The sequence below is a fragment of the Pistacia vera genome, unplaced genomic scaffold (assembly GCF_008641045.1).
Source record: "Pistacia vera cultivar Batoury unplaced genomic scaffold, PisVer_v2 Contig27, whole genome shotgun sequence".
Taxonomy (NCBI): domain Eukaryota; kingdom Viridiplantae; phylum Streptophyta; class Magnoliopsida; order Sapindales; family Anacardiaceae; genus Pistacia; species Pistacia vera.
The window spans coordinates 754,827-775,452 of record NW_022196079.1 but is presented as its reverse complement, the minus strand read 5'-3'; the positions used below and the strand labels follow the sequence as shown (position 1 = coordinate 775,452).

The 20,626-nt window shown below is 36.0% G+C and overlaps 1 protein-coding gene across 1 annotated transcript; it reads right to left on the bottom strand.

The window, feature by feature from the left end:
- Positions 1-325: 325 nt before the first annotated feature.
- LOC116133464 (disease resistance protein At4g27190-like) lies at positions 326-2,896 on the bottom strand. Its single transcript, XM_031419170.1, has 2 exons — positions 454-2,896; positions 326-368 (listed from the first exon to the last, which is right to left on the bottom strand). The coding sequence occupies exons 1-2, from the start codon at positions 2,886-2,888 to the stop codon at positions 326-328; spliced, it is 2,478 nt and encodes an 825-aa protein (XP_031275030.1). The 5' UTR covers positions 2,889-2,896.
- Positions 2,897-20,626: the final 17,730 nt, after the last annotated feature.

Below are 20,626 nucleotides of genomic sequence, written 5' to 3'. Positions count from 1 at the left end.
CTCGCTCCATAAATAACTTAGAAACTAATTACAAAACACCTTTTATACATGAAAAGAAAATAAAAGAAGAAAAAGAGAAAATATACCTTCATGCCAAAACTTATGAATTGTGGTAGCCATTGTAATACTAGGGAACGCAATTGAGTGAACTCAAGCTTACTATTCCTTTTGTTTTCAACCACCAAGCCTAAACTCTCTTCACCAAAAATCTCCTTTAGGTTCTTACAATCAATGACTTCAATTTGTTGAAGCTGTGAAAACTTATTATGCTCATGGAATGAGAAGAGATGCTCCAACATATCACATTTTTCAACTTTCAAAATTCTTAGTTTGCTGAAAGACTCCGCATAGTGTTCGCCATCACATATCTTCTCTAATTTAATCAAGTTATGAAGAAACAATGACTCTAACTTTGGGAAGACAGTTTTGGTAGGAACAAAGTTTGAAATATACAAGAGCTCATGACCATTTTGCACATGAAGATGCTTTAATTGTGCAAAACCATCCTCGTCAAATTCATCAATAGCATTTTTAACACCATTCAATTCTAAATGGAGTTCTTCAGTTCTCTTCAACAAAATTTTAACTCGATGGATCAAGGAAATGCTGTTGTTGAGCTTGATTTTCAACATTCTCGAGGTTTCACCATAAGTAGCATACCATCTCCAATCCCACACATCTCCTATAAGTATTCTATATCTTTTCAACTTCTCTGAAAACAAGTCTTGTGGTATAATCTGGAGATCATGAAGGTGTATCTCTAGAGTGGTAAGACAAGACAACTGCTTCAACTCAAGAACACTAGCATTCTTTCGTTCTTGATTGTTGATTAGTCCTTCAATCTCCCAATGAAGGAAGCTATTGCCCATATATAGTTCTTCTAATCGAGACAAGCTTGAAATGACATTCGGTGGAATTACTTTCAAATTTGAGCACTTGCTCAAATCTAGCATCTTCAACCGAGTCAATTGTCCAATTTCTCCAGGCAACTTTTCTATGTCAGAGTCTACGAGGCTAAGAATTTTTAATTTCTTAAGCTCTCCAACTATTGCTATGTCTCCTAGTAGACAACCGTCCAAACACAGTGTTTGAAGGTTTTCTAGGCAGCGGAGTGAGGAAGGTAGTGGTAGGAGACAAATTCCAGTCAAATCCAAAACTTGAAGTTCTTTCATCCCTTGGAATAAGAGGTCTGGGATTTGTAGAGACTGATTTTGGCTGAATAGATAAAACAACTTGAGCTTCGGATATTCCAAACTCTCAGGAAGCTCATCATGAAAATCTCCATAGGGCAAAGTTATAGCAGTTGAAGTTTTGGGTATTTTTTCCTCCAATACGTCTTTCAAATCACCAACATTTTTAATATTAAACATAAACTCATCTGAGGATGCAATTGATATAACAACAGCATGAATGATGTCATGCATTTTAACAGAAAAATTGGTGATACCATCCAACAACAAAGACGAAGCTTTAAGATTATGGATCAGCGTAAGCAATCTATTTCTTCCATCTTCAAAGGTATAAACATCTCGAAACAAATGCAAACCCATACTATATTTTAATAAGTCACTAATGAGTATACCGCGACTTCCATTAAACAAACCACAGAGTAGAAATAGTGATTTTTCCTCACTTTTCAAAAAATGGTAGCTCAGTTCTATAATAGAACACACATTTTCAGCCATTCCTTCAATTTGTCTGGGATTAGATCTTGTTAGTTGACCCAAGGCATCCTCCCAAACTGGAAGACTCTTACTTTTTAGAGCCTTTGCTACTGTTTCAATAGCAATCGGCAAACAGGCACATTTCCCGACCAGCTCTATTGCTACAGGTCGAAAATCAGAGGTTTCAACAGAATCGCCCACAATCTTTCTAAACAAATACCATGCTTCTTCGCTCGATAAAAGACCAACCAAGAAGTTATTTTGAATATTCATATGATTGCGTAAAACATATTGATCTCTAGACGTAAGCAATATCTTGTATCGCCTCTCATCATCTTTTCTGTCTTTCCAGACTTCTTTTTCCTGGCCAATTCCCTCGTGAATATCTCCATAAGGAATTCCCACTGCATCCAAATCAATCTTAGCCCATATATCATCTAATATTACTAGAATCCTCTTCTCCCTTTTAAATCTGTCACGTAATCGAAGAGATCTTCCGGATACGCTCGGCTCAACGAATGTTAGGCCTAATTGATCAGCAATTTCTTCTTGGATTTTCTTAAAGTCTGGAGTCTGTGTTACTGTAGTCATGACCACCTCATCAAATAGCTTATCTTCCTTGGCTTGCCAAGCTACTTTTTTCACCGTTGTAGTTTTGCCCACGCCTGCCATCCCATACACCCCAATCATGTTAACATTAGGATCCTTTAATGCTTCCATAATTTCCTGCAAAACTGGCATTCTGGAATCAAAGGCCTCATAGCCTCTAATATAAACGGATGCCGTCCTCTGTAGAATAACGGGGTGGGAAACTCTTGCGAAGTTTCCTTTTCCCAAGAGCTTGGCACCATCCTCTGCCACCTTCTCTGCTTCCTTGCTGAGCCTGTATCGTTTAATCAAATCAGGACACAGCCCTCTGAAACAGCGCCTCTTTGCTTTATCTTCATCAACAGCGAGCTTTGCTACACGTTCCATGAAATCTTCCACGCCTGTCAGCCAGTCATTAACTTCATTATAAATCTCTTCCCCTTGTCTTTCAGCAAGTTTAACATCTTCTTTCACATCATCTCTTCTTCTTCTGAGCCGCTCAGCTTGCTCCTTTGGCTTCTTTATGTAGCTCTGGTATTTGAGCGCATAGGAAATCTTCTGCGAAATGAATTCCTTCGCTGTCTCTGTAGCTTTCTTCGCAGCTTCGGAAGCAACAGCAGTAGCTATTTCCGCCATTACCTATTTCTGGCAATTTTTTCTTTCTTTCTTTTTTTTTTTTTTTTTAGTTGGTTGAAAAAAAGAGAACGCTAATGTTTATGAGAAAAGGCACAACGAAAAAAAACCGTTGCTTTTTTTTTTTTTTTTTTTTTTGTTGTTGGTTGTAACGAAGGCAAACCCCAACCTGAGGGACGAAAGTCACGAAAGACAACAATCAACTAAGCTTTGTTGAATCAGCAGTATGTGAAAAAGACGAGTTTTGTCCTGGCTGGTCTTTCAAAGATATAAATATTTAGAGTAAGAAGAAAAAGAAACAAGATTGAGAAATAATTCAAAAATTAACACAAACAAAACTGAATTTTTTGAGTTTATAATTATGGAAATAATTATAAACTCAGATAAATTTCATCTTCAACACAATAAAATTAAGAGGATCTATACATCAAACAAGTTTTTTTTTTTTAATTTTTTTTTTTTTTGTGGGATTCTGAAAAAACTGGATTTATTTTTGAAGAGCTATAAAATATGTGCAGAAGTAAAATATAATCAAGAAATATAGCGCTGAACAAAGCAAATAAAATATGCGGAAGTAAAAACTTAGAAGATAATTAACAAACTTAACAATGAAAAAACTTAAAATTGCTAAGGCATGCTAACAAAATGACAAAGCAGGGGAAGGAACGAACCAAACGCAAAGGCTCTTTGACAGCTGTGAATGATAATATGACTTACATCTATGAGAAGCTGATGCAGACTTGAAAAATGTTACAGGTATAAATCACAGCCATCGATTAGCTCTCATAATCCAGTAGTATCTTCTGTCTGGATTGTTTCAGTCAATCTCAAGTCTTCATTTCAGTTCCTTTGTTGAAGTGTGGGCTTGATGTCTGCCTTGTCAGTGTCATATTTCCATCATTTTTTAAGTCAATTCCAAGTCTTCATTTATTGAGTGTGGGCGTTGATGTCTCTCTTGTCAATGTGCAATATTTTTTTCTTAATAAAATTTATCTAATAAGTTTCGATTAATTAATTATAAATTATCACATCAAAAATATAAAAAAAAAAAGAAAAATTATAAGAAAAGTTTATAAATGTAGTATTATTCATTATTTTATTTGAGTTTCTATTTTATTAGTTTTTGAAAACAAATTATTTGTTTCTTGTCCAAAGATTATTTCTTGTTTCCTCACTCAGAAAATGGGTTTTCTATGCCATTATAAATGCATTGTTACCTTCATAAATAGAAGATAATTTAATTATTTAGTGCGCTGTGAGAAACGTGGAAAGTGGAAACCAAGGCCACTCCATCATTCAATCAGGACTCACTCTTCCGGCTATAAAGATAAAAAAAATTGTAAGTCACTTGTATTATTTATGGGAGATGACGAGAGAAGCTGAGAAGGCGGCAACTTTTATTTAATTATTTGGCTACACTACAATAATTACACTATTAAAGTATGATTTATTGGAGATGATGAAAGAAGACACACTTCTGCTTCTTTTATAAAAGTATTGGCTCCACCATTGCAATAATTCTCGCCCAAATGAAATGCAAATAGCCGAAAGTAGAGCTGGGCCCAGCTCCAAAAACCAGGCCTAGGACCGATCCTTGGGAGGACCGGTCCTAGGAGGCCTGGTCCCAAAACGGGACCAGGCCTAAGGAGGAGGGCCCGGGCCCTCCACCGGGCCCTCCTCCAAGGCCCGGGCCTGGGCCCAAAAGTTTATTTGTCTTTTATCAATTTAATCTTTTATAAAATTACATTAAACCCCCTAAAATCAGTATAAATTTAAGGACTAAAATGATATTTTATAAAATTTATTAAAAAAAAAAATAATAACCGTTGGCTGCAACGGTTACATTTATTATTTATATAATATAAGTTTTTTTTTTTTCATTTTCCCCCCCACAACTACACTATAAATAACCCTAAAACCTTTAATTTTTTTCACACCAATCTCTCAATCTCTCATTCTTTCATTCTCTCAATCTCTCATTCTTTCATTCTCTCAATCTCCTCCAAATCTCCAATCAATTTCTCATTCAATTTATATTTATAATTTATTTATATTATTCAAATTTTTTTTCTATTTTTCAATATCATCATAATTTCATATTATTATTTAATTTCTTTTCATTTTAATTATTTATTATTTTATCATAAATTTATAATGTCTTCCCCAAATGAGTTTTACGTTCCATCCACCGAAGAAATTGAAGCCTTCAATCCATTTTCACCATTTCCTCCAGAGGATGCAGCTGTAATTCCACAACCACATTCGGCCGGGACGAGGTGTAGCCAAACACATGTGAGCTGCGAGTCAACGGGCACGGACATAGCCCAACCCCCCCGACCGTCAAAGAGGGTCGTGTCCGATGTCTGGCGATACTTCACCAAATCAAAACGGCCAAAGACAAATGGGGAGGGGGAAGAATCGTGTGGGATATGTAATTTATGTGGAACCATTATTGGGGCTGAGAAGGGGACTTCGACGATGCGACGACACGTAGAGAAGAAGCATCCCCAAATAAATGCATCTTCAAGCGGATCAGGTAGACAAATTCAAACTCAACTTAATTTTAATCCACAATCCTCAACTCTCTCAACATGGCAATACAATACACATGTTGCACGAGAGGAAATAGCAAGATATATAGTTGCTACAGACTCTCCCATTTGTTTATCTGAAAATCCTTTTTTTGTTAATATGGTTAAAACTGCATTTTGTCCAGCATATACCCCTGTTAGTAGAACTACAAGTAGAAGAGATATACTAAAACTTTATAACAAAATAAATAATAAACTTAAAAACGAATTTCAAAATTTTAGGAATATATCTATTGCACTTACATCAGACATATGGGCTTGTAGATCAAAAACCGATTTTTTAACTGTTACAGTACATTTCTTAGATCATAATTGGGGTTTACAACAAAAATTGATAAGTTTTAAACCATTATATGAAAAACATAGTGCTGAAACTATTTATTTTACGATTCTTGAAGTTTTGCAAGAATATTTATTAACTGATAGAGTTGTAGCGCTAACGCTTGATAATGCAGCTGCTAACACCGCGGCAATATCTTTATTTGAAAAGAAATTGGATCCGCTTGGTGAAGGCAAATTTTATCACCAGAGATGTGCTTGTCACATCATCAATTTGATAGTTAAAGCAGGTTTAGATACTATACATTCAAGGATTGAGAGGGTGCGTAGAACTATCGGATTTATCGTCGGCGGTAGCAATAAAAGATGGCAGGAGTACGTCAAATATTGTAAGCAAGAGGACCCACCGGTTCGACCTTTGAAGTTATGTACAAACATGCCTATCCGTTGGAACTCTACCTACTTGATGTTGGAAAAAGCTTTGCCAACCGCGAAACAAATTACAGATTTCGTCAACCGGAAGAACTATCCAGAGGAAGTTGTCAACTATGATGATTGGGCGGTTTGTGAACTTTTTTATTCATTTCTTAAAATTTTTTATGATGCTACTAATACATTAAGTGGTATTTATTATCCAACTACTAATTTAGTGTTAGATATTTTAGTTCAAATTGCTAAAACTTTTGATCAATATAGATATGATAACATTTTTAGTGAAATTGTTTCAAGTATGGAAGAAAAATATAAGAGATATTGGTTAGATATTCCATTCTTATATGGATTAGGCCTTTTTCTAGATCCTAGGTTTAAATTATCCGTAGTTAACGGTGTAATTACTGAGTTAGGCCATTATTTAGGACATGATTATACGTCTTATTTGACTGACTTTAAACACAAATTGGATAGGCTTTTTTCTTTATATGAGAACAGATACAATGGAAGTAGAAGTGGAAGTGGAAGTGGAACGTCTAGGAGAGGCGATCAGGACCTTGATGTAGCCCCCCCTCAATGGTCGAGCAAGTGGGCGTATGTGGGACGTGGCGGAAGCTCCAGCTCTAGCTCCAGCTCGTACATACATAGACCAAATGAGATGACTCGCTACCTACAGGTGGACTTGACCTTTATGACGATGAAGGAGCAACTTGACATGGATATTCTTCAATGGTGGAACCAACAAGAAAGTCAATTCCCCATTATATCCCAAATGGCACGTGACATTTTATCTGTGCCGGTTTCTACAATTGCATCCGAGTCAACATTTTCAACGAGTGGTCGGATTGTTGAAGACAGAAGATGTTCTTTAACCGATGAGATGATTGAAGTGATAACGTGTTTACGGGATTGGACTCATGGAGAAAGAAGACTACAACAGCACCCTGAAGATCCCGAACTACTCGAACTCTTTAGGAATACAGATTTGAATAATGTAACTAGTGTTGACGATGAAATTGAAGATGAATAATTTAATAAAAAAAATATTTAATTGTTTATTTGTGAAGCGTGAATGTGTGAAATGTGAATATTATATTTATGTTAAAAATTAAAATTAACTATTAATTTATTATTTTTTAAAATTAATTAAATTTTTAGAAACTTACTAATCAACCCCTAAAAAATACTAAAAACCCCCTATAAAATTTCGTTTTGCCCCCAAAATATAAAAAAAATTGAGGGGGGAAAATTAAATTTTCCAAACCCCATGGGACCGGTCCTAGGACCGGTCCTGGGCCCATGGGACCAGTCCGGACCAGGCCTAAGGCCTGGTCCGGGTCCTGATTTTTCTCATGGGCCTGGGACCGGTCCCAGGCCCATGAGAGACTGGTCCCATTTGGGACCAGTCCCAAGGGACCGGTCCCTTGCCCAGGTATAGCCGAAAGCTTTAGCTGCTTTTCATAGTCTCGTTGGTTAATCATTTGGAAATACTATTGAGTAGTTGGATAGAGAAGTATTACGAGATAAAATTTAAATTTTTTTATAAAACTCCTTAGGTTTGCTAATTTAATTAAACACCTAAATATATAAAAGTTTTATAAAATGACAAAAACCACCACCTACAGTGCCAGATTCCGGCCACCACTGTCGAAATCTAGCTGAAAAATTGCATTACAACACAGACTAGTCGGATATGTGTCATAACACGTCGATATGACCTTTTCCGGCCAGATCCACCATGGATCTAGTCATAAAAAGTCAGATCTATGGCCAGATGTGGTCGTCGACGGCCGCAAAAGCCCATCGTTGGCCGTCGTTGTCGGTCAACATGGTCATTTCTTTGGCGGTCGCTGACGGCCAAATCTAGCCTTTTCTAGCCACATCTGTGGCGGATCTGGCTGGAAAAGACCAAATCGGTGAATTATCGGCCATTTCCGGTCGAGGTGTAAGCCGTTGTGATGGATTCCGGCTACCACCAATGGTGGTTGCCGGAATCTGGCAAGTATGGGTGAGTGGGGGTGTTTTTACTAATTTTTAAACTTTTTTTCTAGGGGTATTTAATAAAATTAATAAACTTAAGGGGTCTAAAAGTAATTAAAAAATATAGTAATATTTCTAGAATAATGTGCCAAACAATATTTGGGGAATAGGATTGGGAATATGGATAGAAATAGGGAACCAAACACACCATACACTATTAAAGTATGATTTATTGGAGATGATGAAAGAAGATAGACTTTGCAACTTTTATAAAAGTATTGGCTCCACCATTGCAATAATTCTCGCCCAAATGAAATGCAAAGAGCCGAAGGCTTTAGCTGCTTTTCATAGTCTTGCTGGTTAATCATTTGAAATAATAAACGCTTTTTCTACTTTTTTAATACCTTACGAAATTTCACTAAAGAGAATTGATCGAAATTCAAATTGTAAGAGTTTTTGTCAACTTATGAAACTATGTGTGTACATTTCTTTCTGATATTTGCACATTAAGTTGTTTAAAGCACAATTATGTATGCAGTTTACATATATCGTAACATATTGCATATATGTGTGCACACTTACCTTGTCTGAACATATTGCAAATATGTGTACACATTTTACTCAGTTGTGTAAACATTTTCTTAAAAAGATCTCTTAGTACAAGTGTCATGTTTTCCTTAGTTGTAAAGGTATTTTCCATTTTTGAAACTTGCATGAAAGGTCCATTTACAGGTGTCTGTCTTCACAGAGGTAGTCCAACAAAGTTGTTAGTGTCTTTTCAGAAGTGGTCCAACAAAGTTGTTTGTATCTTTCCTAAAATGGTCCAACAAGTTGTTAGACATTGTTGGCTGAGTGTACTGGAGATTTGTTGAGCTAGGATTATATAATCTGATCTTCTTCTTCCTTGTCCTTTGAACCTAAATATTCCATTATTTGTTCTTTGAAATTTCTTACAAAGTTTGTTCATTTGGTCAGGTTCCTTATATTGTTTATTGCTCAATATTTTGACGAACTTATCTTGTTGTTGAGTGTCTATTGGAACGTGGTTCCTTTGTTGAAAGCTTGAAGGAAGTTCAAGTTGTGGAGCTAAAAGTAGATTTCGGCCATTGAAGCTTGAGTGGAGCTCGAGCTGTCGAGGTGGATTCTTGGACTTAAGCAATCTGTAGTAGAACATTGGGGTAATCAGAGGGTGGAGCTAGAGTCTTGTAGAACAGGGAGTTGTTTACAATTGTTGGACTTAATTCCGACTTTGTATTGACTTGGAACATGTTTGCTATAGTGGATTTGCTTAATCTGGGCATGGTCCCATGGATGTAGGCTGTTAGCCGAACCACGTAAAATCCTTGAGTGCTTTAATTTTTGCTCATGTTTTATGATGATGTTAAGAGGTTGGATAATCAATTTGCAAAAGCATTAACACACACGTTAAAAACCATTCCGCATTGAGTTTATAAAGACCATAAACTATTTCAATTGATATCAAAGCATGTTCTGAAAAGTTATTTTAGTAGATCTAGTGTTATTTGATTGTGCTTGTGTGTTGTTTGGCCTGCTCTGTTTTTGCATGCGTTTACAACTAAGTGTTTTTTTTTTTTTTTTTGCCTTTTTGATTTGATATATTCCTTCTTTTTATGCCCACATTTGTCTTGTGTTATAACATGAATTTCTTTAGTGAAAGAGGGCTACTAACAGACCACCCATGTTAGAAGGTCCTAACCACCCTTATCGGAAGACTAGAATGCGTGCATTTTTTAAATCCATTGATGAAAGGGTTTGGATCTCTGTCGTTCATGGTTGGAGAACCCCAATAGTTTTTGATGATGATGTGTCTAAGCCTAAACCCATAGATGAGTGGACCAAAAATGAACTTGAGCTTGCAAACTTTAACTCCAAAGCTATACATGCCATCTTTAATGTTGTGAATGTTAATCAAATGAAAATTATTGCAAATTGTGAGATAGCTAAAGGTGCATGGGAAAAGCTCTAGATAATGAAGGAACAGATGTTGTTAAGAAGACAAGGCTTAGGAGATTAGTCACTGATTTTGAAAATTTGACTATGCATGATGATGAAACTATTATAGATTTTCATGGTAGGATTTGTGATGTTTCTAATGATTGTTATGCCTTGGGAAAAGTTTATTCTAGTGCTAAACTTGTTGGGAAAGTTTTATGCTTTCTACCCAAGAGATTTATGTTGAAGGTGATTTCCATCGAAGAATGCCGAGATGTGGACTCCATGGACCTTGGTGAACTGATTGAATCACTTTAAAGTTTTGAGCTCAATCTGAAAAGGTGGGACAAGCAGAAATCTTGTAAAGGTCTTGCTCTAAAGCATGAAGTAGATTCTAGTCCTTTTGAAAATTTTGATGTAAGTGATTTAAATGAAGATAAATGTGTCTTACTCTCAAAAAACTTTGCCAAATTTTTTAAGAAGAATGTGGAAAAACCAAATGTGGCCAAAAAAGGTAAACAAACTTTTGTGAAAAATAATTTTGCTCAATCTAGTCCTGGTGCTTTCAAAAAGGTTTTCAAAAGAAAATGAAAAGAAGGACAAAGGCATTAACTATTTTGAGTGTAAGGGATATGGGCACATCCAAGCTGAATGTGCTAACACTTTAAAGAAAAAAGGTAAAGTGATGACTGCTACTTTGAGTGAGAGTGATGAGGAAGAAAATGAGAGTGAGGAAGATGAGTCAATTGAGAATGAAAACTTTTTAGCCTTTAAAGCTAATCTGGAAGACAATGAGAGTGTATCATCTGATGATTCATTGGTGAATTCAATCAAAAAATTGCAATCCCTTAAAGCTGAAAACTCAAGTTTGTTGAAAGAAAAGAAAATTTTGTCTGATAAAGTGTTGTCAATGATTTCTGAATTAACTAACAAAGATTTATTGTCGGATCAAACATTAAAAGAACTAACTGAGGCTAAGGCCATTATTGAGAAGTTGAATGCAGGTACAAGTAAGTTAAATGAAGCGCTTGGTCAAGGAAAACTTTTTGGAGATAGATCTAGTCTTGGATTCACTCTAGGTGCTAGCACATCCACGTCTAGTGTGCGTATATTTGTCAAAGCCACAATACCTGCTACTGCTATTGTTGCTGGGAAACAAGCTGTAAGGGTAAAGAAATTTGTTCCAATTTGTCATTTCTATAATAAGAAAGGTCACATCAGACCTAAATGTTTTAAACTTATTTCCCATCTGAAAAAATGCCTTGAAAGTCATGACATGTTTTCCCATGTGACAACATATTTAAAGAATGGTTTTAATCCTAAAAGAGTTTAGAAACCTAAATCTGATGTAAATTGTCTTGTTACTCATACCTCTTTGCTTTTCTTTCAAAATGATCAGTGGTACTTTGATAGTAATTGTTCTAGACATATGACAAGTAACAAATCCCTCTTGGCCAATCTTGAATGCCTTGAGAATGGTCATGTTACCTATGGAGATGTAAAGAAAGGTAAAATTCTTGGTATTTCCTATGTTGAATGATGTCTTCTATGTTGAAGGATTGAAAGCACATCTAATTAGTATTAGCCAGATTTGTGATAAGAATTTTGTTGTGCAATTCTCTAAAACCAAATGTCAAGTCTTGAATAATGAAGGTGTTTCCATGTTGGAAGAAAGAAGTCTGATGATAATTGCTATTTTCTAACTAATCAAGTTTCTTGTTTTAGTTCAAAGCAAACAGATTGTGTTGTTTGTGGCACTAAAAGCTTGGGCACATGAACTTCAAAGACTTAGTTAAACTCTCAAAGAAAAATGTTGTAAAAGGCCTACCCAAAATGGAATTCCCAAAAGGTAAAATCCGTGGCCCTTTTCAACAAGGTAAGCAAACCAAGATCTTTCATAAACCTTTGTCTCACTTATCCACCTCTCATGTGTTGTAATTACTTCATATGGATCTTATAGGTCTAATGCAAACTGAAAGTATTGGTGGAAAGAGGTATGTTTATGTGTGTGTTGATGAACTTTCAAGGTTTACTTGAGTTGAATTTTTAAAAGAAAAATCTGATGCATTTGATACTTTTCAAGTTCTAGTTAAGAAGTTGCAAGTTGAGCAAAATTGCTTGGTGAAAAAAGTGGTGAAAATCAAAAGTGACCATGGGAAGGAGTTTGAGAATACTAATTTTGCCTATTTTTGTGACATGCAGGGTACCAGGCATGAGTTCTCAACCCCAAAGACACCACAATAGAATGGAGTTGTGGAAATGAAGAATCGAGTCCTTCAAGAGATGCTGAAGCAATCAACACAACTTGCTCCATTTCAAATAGTCTTATTGAGAAAAGGTACTCTACAAACTCCATATGAGCTGTGGAAAGGTAAAAAGTTAAATCTCTCATTCTTTCATGTTTTGGGTGTAAATGTTATGTGTTGAATGATAGAGAAATTTTGGGAAAGTTTGATTCTAAAAATGATGAAGGTGTTTTTCTTGTATATTCTTACAACAGTAAAGCATATAGGATCTATAATATGCACACTGAACATATTATAAAATCAATTAATTTTGTGTTTTATGGTTTAGAGGATTATTCAGAATATTCACAAGAAGAAGAAATTGGTGACATGTCTACTCCATAGAATGTGCCCACAAGTCAAGAGGATGTGAACACATCTGAACCTCAAGCATCAGAAGCTAACACAAATGTGCCAACATCTTCATCGGATGTTAACACAACTGGAGCACATCTTGGAGATGAACCAGTTTTTGAACCTTATATTCAAGATAAAGAATTGAACTTGCTGATGAGATTACCTAAAGAAAGACCTCAACCAAAAAAAGACCACCCTCTTGGATCAAGAAGGCTCATCCCCTATCAATTGTGATGAGAGATCCCAAAGAGGTAATGGTTACAAGAAGGAAAAGATTGAGTGAAATTAACCATTTGTGCTACGTTTCTCTTGCAGAGCCCAAGAATGTCAAACAAGCTCTTGAAGATGACTGCTAGGTTGCTACCATGTAAGAGGAGCTTGAACAGTTTGAGAAGAATACGTTTAGAGTCTAGTTCTAAGACCCGAGGATATCAATGTCATTAGAACCAAGTGGATCTTCAAAAACAAGTCTGATGAATTCAAAAATGTTGTAAAGAATAAGACCAGGCTCGTAGTGGATATACTCAAGTAAAAGGTATTGATTTTGACGAGACATTTGCCACAATTGCAAGACTTGAGTCAATCTGATTGTTAATGGCAGTTGCTTGCTGCTTGAAGATGAAGTTGCTCCAAATGGATGTGAAGAGTGCATTTCTAAACAAAGAACTGATGGAAGAAGTTTATGTGGAGCAACATGCTGGTTTTCAAGATCCATATAAACCTAATCATGTTTACAAGCTAAAGAAGACCCTCTATAGATTGAAACAGGTCCCATGTGCTTGGTATGAAAGACATGCCTTTTTTTCTTCTTGGCCATGACTACAAAGAGGTATTGTTGATAAAACTCTTTTCATTAAGCATTTTGATAATGGTGAGTTGTGTACACAAATATATGTGGATGACATTGTTTTCAGTTCCACATCTCACACATAGTCTCAAGAATTTGTTTCCTTGATGAAAAATGAGTTTGAAATAAGTATGATTGGTGAATTAAGCATGTTTGTAGGACTTCAGGTTAAACAACCTGAAAATGGGATATTGGTTTCTCAAACAAAATATATTAAAAACATGTTGAAAAGGTTTGGACTTGAAAATGCTAAGCATGCTAAAACTCCCATGAGTACTACCTTGAATTTGACTAAGGTTGAACATGGTAATAAGGTATATACCAAGTTGTATAGGAGCATGATAGGAAGTTTCTTGTATCTCATTGGTAGTATGCCTGATATATGTTTTAGTGTTGGAATTTGTGTTAGATATCAAGCTAACCCTTTTCATATGACAATAGTGAAGAGAATAATGAAGTACATCTCAAGTACAAGTGATTCAAATCTATGGTTTTCATATGATTCTAACTCAACCTTGGTTGGTTATAGTGATGTTGATTGGGTTGGAAGCTCAGATGATAGAAAGAGCACTTATGGAGGTTGCTTCTACCTTGGAAAAAACTTAGTAACATGGTATAGCAAGAAACACAACTCGATATCTTTGTCCATTACTAAAGCAGAGTATATTGTAGTTTGGAGTTGTTGCACTAAGGTTTTATGGCTCAAACAAATGTTGTGTGATCATGGTTTTCTTTAGGATTGGGTAACTGTGTTTTGTGACAACACTAATGCCATTAACATTTCAAAAAATCTTGTCCAACACTCATGAACTAAGCACATTGACATTAGGCACCACTTTATTCATGATTTAGTTAAAGAGAAAATCATATCACTTGCACATGTGAACACAAACTCTTACTTGGTAGATTTATTCACAAAAGCCTTAGATTTTCAATCTTTTGTTAACTTGAGGAAGTCTATTGGACTACTTCAACTTGAGTGATTTATTGTTTTCATTGAGTCAATCATGAGAAAGTTTCCTTTGTTTTAATTTTGCAAGTGTGCTTGATCTAGGTGATGCATTGTAAATTGTTTCTCTCTTGTTTAAGTGCGTATGTTGTGAGGAATGTGTCTTATCTATTTTGACTCTTGAAGTAATAGGACCTTGATTCATCTTGAGTTTCATGTTGAAATTTCACCACCTTGTGAAAGAGCTACCTTGCTAGTAGTGTGAAAGTCATTTTTGTCTAATTTTCTAAGATGTAGAGACCCCTATGTGTTGGAAAATCTATCATTAAGAGAGCTACCTTCTACAAGTGTGAAATCTACATAAGGTTACTTTCTGAGTCGCATCTTTTTTTTTTTTTTTTTTGGGTGCGTATTAATCAATTCACGTACTTCATTAAAAAAAATTCAAATATTTTAATTATGTTCAAAAAAAAAAAAAAAAAAAAAGAAAGGAAAAGAAACAAGAAAAAGGGAATGAGGGAAGGGGGAGATGCTCCAAAATGTTTGACCAATGTGCCATAATCCCCCCTTGAGACACATCACACACATATGATAAGGATTCTGAGCTTTATTACTTTTTGTATGATCTGAGGAATTGTTGCCTTGAGTGTTGAATTATGTGGGCTGTGATCCTTATGATGTATCATTTTTTCAAGATTGACAGATGGATTGGTAATACTTTACATAGATTTGCATAACTTGACTCTTTAAAATCCTGTGAAAACTTTTGATTGATCTTATGTTTTTTGCCTTAATGTTTTTGTTCCAAAATTGAATAAATGGAATAAGTTTACTGCTTTTTTGTAAATGTTGTCACATTGAGAGATTGAGTGCTAACATGCTTGTGGATGACTTCAGTTTTTTTTTTTTTAATTTATTCAGTGTGCCAACATGTTTGTGAATGTCTTCACATTGTCAAAATTTACTTTGTGTGCCAACATGTTTGTGAATGTCTTCACATTGTCAAGTCCTTTAAACTATGTGCTCACATTGTGCCATGATGTGTGGACATCTGATTTCAAGTGTCCTAGCTTAAGTTAGATTCCTAATTTTTCTAGGTTTGTGTTTTGTTTGTGCTTACACCCCTTTTTTGTCATCTAAATCTTCCTTGTGTGGTCGTGAGCTCTCTCTCTTTGGTTCCGGCTTTTCTCTTTTGTTTATTCATTTCTCACATTGTCTTTTAAGCGATGGATCCATGAAGTTCCTCTCTGAAGGAGAAGCACCATGCATTGTTCCATATGAAAAGACTTGGGCTCAGCAAAAACCAACTGAAGATGAACCAAAGTTTTCATCGTCTTAGTCTGAGCAAGACAATCAGTCCCCTCCAATGGCCGATTCTCATAATGCAGCATCTCTTCGTCTGATGAGCAACCAATCAAAAAGCTGAAACTTTCCAAGGTTTCTCAACCAAAATCCAGAGCCCCCAAAAAGCCTTCACAACCTCTTAGAGAAAAAAAGAAAGACAAAGTAGCCAAACAACCTTCAGCCTCTGGTAAATGCTTTACTTTTGTCTCTTCTAGGGCATCTTCGCATTTTAAGAAGCACATAGTTTCTAGGCCTATTATTTATGAAGCAAATGTGAAATTGGAGGATTTCCCTGAGGTTTCGCCCATTTTGTTGAGTAGAAATTGTTTTAAATCTAGCAATGAACTTGTAATCTTGTCTCAAACTCTTGTTCAGGAGTTTTATGCTAACTTTAGCAAAGAGATTGACAAAGCTAGTCCTCACTGTACTCAAGTGTTTATTAAGGGCATTTGGGTAGATTTCAATGATGATGTTATTAGGAGCATTCTTGATTTGCCTATTGTTGAGCATCAAGATGATTTGGTGGTTAAAAATCTATATGATATGGCTGTGACATTAAGTGGTGGGTTTGTAAGTAGTTGGCCCCAATGGTTACATTCAACCAAATGTTCTAACCTTTCTTGCACAACTCTTCTGTTAGGCTAGAAAATGCTCAATTTAGTTTTGGGGCAGGAGCTGGTAAGAGGATTGATCTTCTTCCTTGATTTACTCTAATATTAGAGATGCAATTGAGTCTAAGATTTAATCCCAAGAATTTCCTTTTCCCTTTCTAATCCATGGGATTATTACACCTTATAAGCCTAAAAGACATGCCAATGAGACCCATTTGAAACTTAAGTTGATTACTTCTTCATCCTTTAAACAATCAGTCTCTACTCCTCCTCTACCAAAGGATTTACCATCCACATCCACTGCTGGTTCCTTTCAATCAAACTCATAATAGTCCAAGTTTTTGAGTGATTTTCAAGTTTTTGAAAAATCAGTTGCTAAAATGCACCAGCAGATGCTTCAGCAGATTTGTAGTCCATCATGACTTTGATGCATTCAAGAATGGATAAGCTTGAAGAGATGGTGACAAAGAAGAAAGCTAATTCTTCAAGTTAATTCAAAATATTATAAACATTAGTAATTTACCAGAAAATCAGTACCTTTTATTTCTTATTTGAAACTGCTTTCCTTCTTTCTTTTCTCATCTTTTTTTTTTTTTTTTTGGGTTGCTGGATTCGGGTTTATTAGTTCATCTATTAAGATAATTTTTCTACCACTTAAGTGCAATCCTACCTTTACCTATAGATTTCACTTAAGGGCCATCATCCTGGTGAAGTATCTTGCTGTCTAGGGATGGGCATGTCTCTAGCTCGGCCCGAAAGCCCAAGAGGATTCGCTGGTCCCAGCTCGTAGACTGAACGGGGAATTCAGAGAATACCCGAATTAGACCCGATTCCCAAACGGGGAATCTCTGAAATCCTCATTTGAAGTGTCTTGAGTTTTAGTAGTTTGGGGAAGTTTCAGCCCCACAATTGAAAGAAATGGCTTTAGGGTTGAGAAAAGTGGAGTGAGGTTCTTGTGGGTGGTTTGTCTGCTTGAAGGTGCGGTTGATGCAAGCTTGGAATCGTTGTTGCCACAAGGTCTTGGAGAGAACAAGAGATAGAGTATACGTGGCAAAATCTTGGGCACCACAAGTTCCAGTACTGAGTCACGAATTTGTTGGTGGATTTGTGTGTCACTGTGGGTGGAACTCAGTTCTAGAAGCAATCCGTGGTGGGCTGCCAATGTTGGTTTGGCCTTTTTATGCAAAAAACAAACTGAATAAGGTGAGTGTGGTGGAGGAGTTGAAGGTGGCTTTGGTTGTTGAAGCAGAAGATGATGGGTTGGTGGGTGCAGAGGAGTTGGAGAAGCTCCTTACTAAGTTGAGAAACTCAATGAGCTGCTTTGATGATGAGACTACATTAAACTGATAAGAACAAATACTAAACTGATATGAGATATTATAGTCAATAAAAAACAGAAAATCCTATCAACTAAAAAATGGCTTTGTTACTTATCAATTTACTGAACATTCTTAATTAGGTTTCGACCTTTGGGCTTTATCAATGAATGAAAGACTAATTTAATTACATGTTATTTGGAAGGAATGTGATTTGGGAATCAGGGAATACTGTGTTTTAAATATATAAAACTCATTCATAAATCTTGTGCTATGGGATGGGCTCTCGAGTTTACAAGAGATAAGGGTATTATAGTCAAATAACATAAAAAGTTAAAAAATAAGGGTTAAATAGATTGTTAGTGGGAGGTATTTAGCACCACTCCTCAACTTAATTATTTATCATATTGTGAAAGAAATTAACATATACTTGCAAATGAGGTAGGAAAAGAGGAAAAACAATAAGTAAGGGGAATCAATATTATAATAGAAAAGAGAAGAGTAGGACAACAAGATAAGTCTCTTACAACTTATTTGATGGAGTTTAAGAAGACTTATGAAGTGTTGAACATGTTGTTACCCTTCAGTGCTGATGTCAAAGTTCAACAAAAACAATGGGAGCAAATGGCAGTCATGAGTTTTCTTGCAGATCTTCCTTCTGAATTTGAGACTGCTAAGTGTCAGGTTCTAGCCAGTCCAGAGATCTCTTCGTTGCAGAATGTCTTTGGTAGGGTACTTCGCACAGAAGGTACCTCACCAGTTCAGTTTAGTGGTGTTCTCGTCAGACAAAAGAATGACTATGAATCTGGGCGATCACAATTTGGAAGTGGCAACAAAGGAGGAGGGTCAAATAGTAATATGGGAGGAATTGTGTGTCACTGTTGCCATAAGCCAGGACACATGAAGCGTGATTGTATAAAGCTTCAGAACAGAAATAAAAGAAATCCCTCTACCCATGATGCATCCACCAATGATATTTCGGATCAATTAGTTCTTATCTCTACAGATGAATTTGCCAAGTTTTCATTGTACCAAGAATCGTTAAAGGCTTCACCTACTCCTGTCACGGCTATGGCTGACTTAGGTAAGCCAAATACATGTCTTCTTTCCTCATCCTCTAAATTCGTCATTGACTCTGGTGCAACATATCACATGTTAGGTAATCCTAGTCTCTTTGCTACTTATCAATCAAAAACCCTTTCGAATGTGACTTTAGCATATGGCATCCTACGTTTTTGGGTCTAGCACAGTTATCCCTACTCCATAGCTTCCCTTGTCAAATGTCTTACATTTACCATATTTTTCTTTTAATTTGATTTCTATTAGCCAACTTACTCGTACTCTTAACTATTGTGTTTTATTTTTTCCTGATTATTGCTTGTTTCAGGATCTTACGACGAAGAAGATTATTGGTAAAGGACATGAATCTGGAGGTTTATATATTCTCGACAAACCAAAATCTACACCTATCGCTTGTTCTAGAGTTGCATTCCCGTTTCAAGCACAATGTCGTTTGGGCCATCCATCTCTTCCTTCACTGAAGAGATTGTGTCCTCAGTTTAATAAAGTGTCTACATTAGAGTGTGAGTCATGTCAGTTTGCTAAACATCATCATGTTAGTTCTAGTCCTAGAGTCAATAAAAGTGTTAATTCTCGTTTTGAATTAGTTCACCCTAATGTTTGGGGTCTTTGTCTAGTTCTGTCTAAAACTGATTTTAGATATTTTGTTACATTTGTGAACGATTACTCTCGTATGACTTGGTTATTCTTAATGAAAAATAGTTCTGATTTGTTTTCTTATTTCTGTGTTTTTTGTACTAAGATTAAAACTCAATTCAATGTTTCTGTTCATACATTACACAGTGATAATGCAAAAGAATATCTGTCAGTTTCTTTTCAAAATTACATGACCCAGAATGACATTCTTCATCAAACTTCATGTGTTGATACTCCATCTCAAAACGGAATAGCAGAACGGAAAAACAGACATCTTCTTGAAACTGCCAGAGCCTTATTATTCCAAATGAATGTTCTTAAACCATTCTGGGCTGATTATTTTCCACTGCTTGTTTTTTGATTAACTGCATGCCGTTTTCTGTCCTTCATGGTGAGACCCCGTACAATATTCTTTTTCCTAACAAAGCATTATTTCCTCTTGAACCTAGGGTATTCGGTAGCACTTGCTTTGTTCGGGATGTTCGACCGTCAGTCACTAAATTAGATCCCAAGTCATTCAAATATGTCTTTCTTGGTTATTCTCGACTTCAGAAAGGATATCGATTTTATTGTCCAAGTCTTAATAAGTATCTTGTTTTCATTGATGTTACCTTTCTAGAAGAAACACCATAATTTCCCTCTTCTTCTGCAAATCATCAGAAGGATGATGATAATGATGATTTGTTAGTTTATACCTTCACTTCCCCTACACCGATATCTGAACTGGCTCCTGTCTTTGACCTTGTCACTATTCTTGCGCTTCCTACATCAGCTCCTATCTCTGATCCTGCTCCTGTCAAAGTCTACTCTCGTCGTCCACCTCCTCCTGTTTCATGTCCGGCACCAACTTCTTCGTCATCTGATTCAGTTTCAAGTGATGATCTTCCTATTGCATTGCGAAAAAGGTAAACGACAATGTACTTATCCTGTTTCTTCTTGTGTTTCTTATGATCATTCATCGCATTCATCATGCTCCTTAATTGCTTCCTTTGATTCTATTACTATCCCTAAAACTGTTCATGAAGCCCTTTCTCATCCTGGTTGGCGTAATGCAATGATAGAGGAAATTAATGCCTTAGAT

Coding starts and splice junctions, on each gene's coding strand:
- LOC116133464 (XM_031419170.1), bottom strand. CDS start 2,888: ATGGCGGAAATAGCTACTGCTGTTGCTTCCGAAGCTGCGAAGAAAGCT. Junction 369..453: donor CAAAATGGTCATGAGCTCTT/GTATATTTCAAA, acceptor AAATTAGAGAAG/ATATGTGATGGCGAACACTA.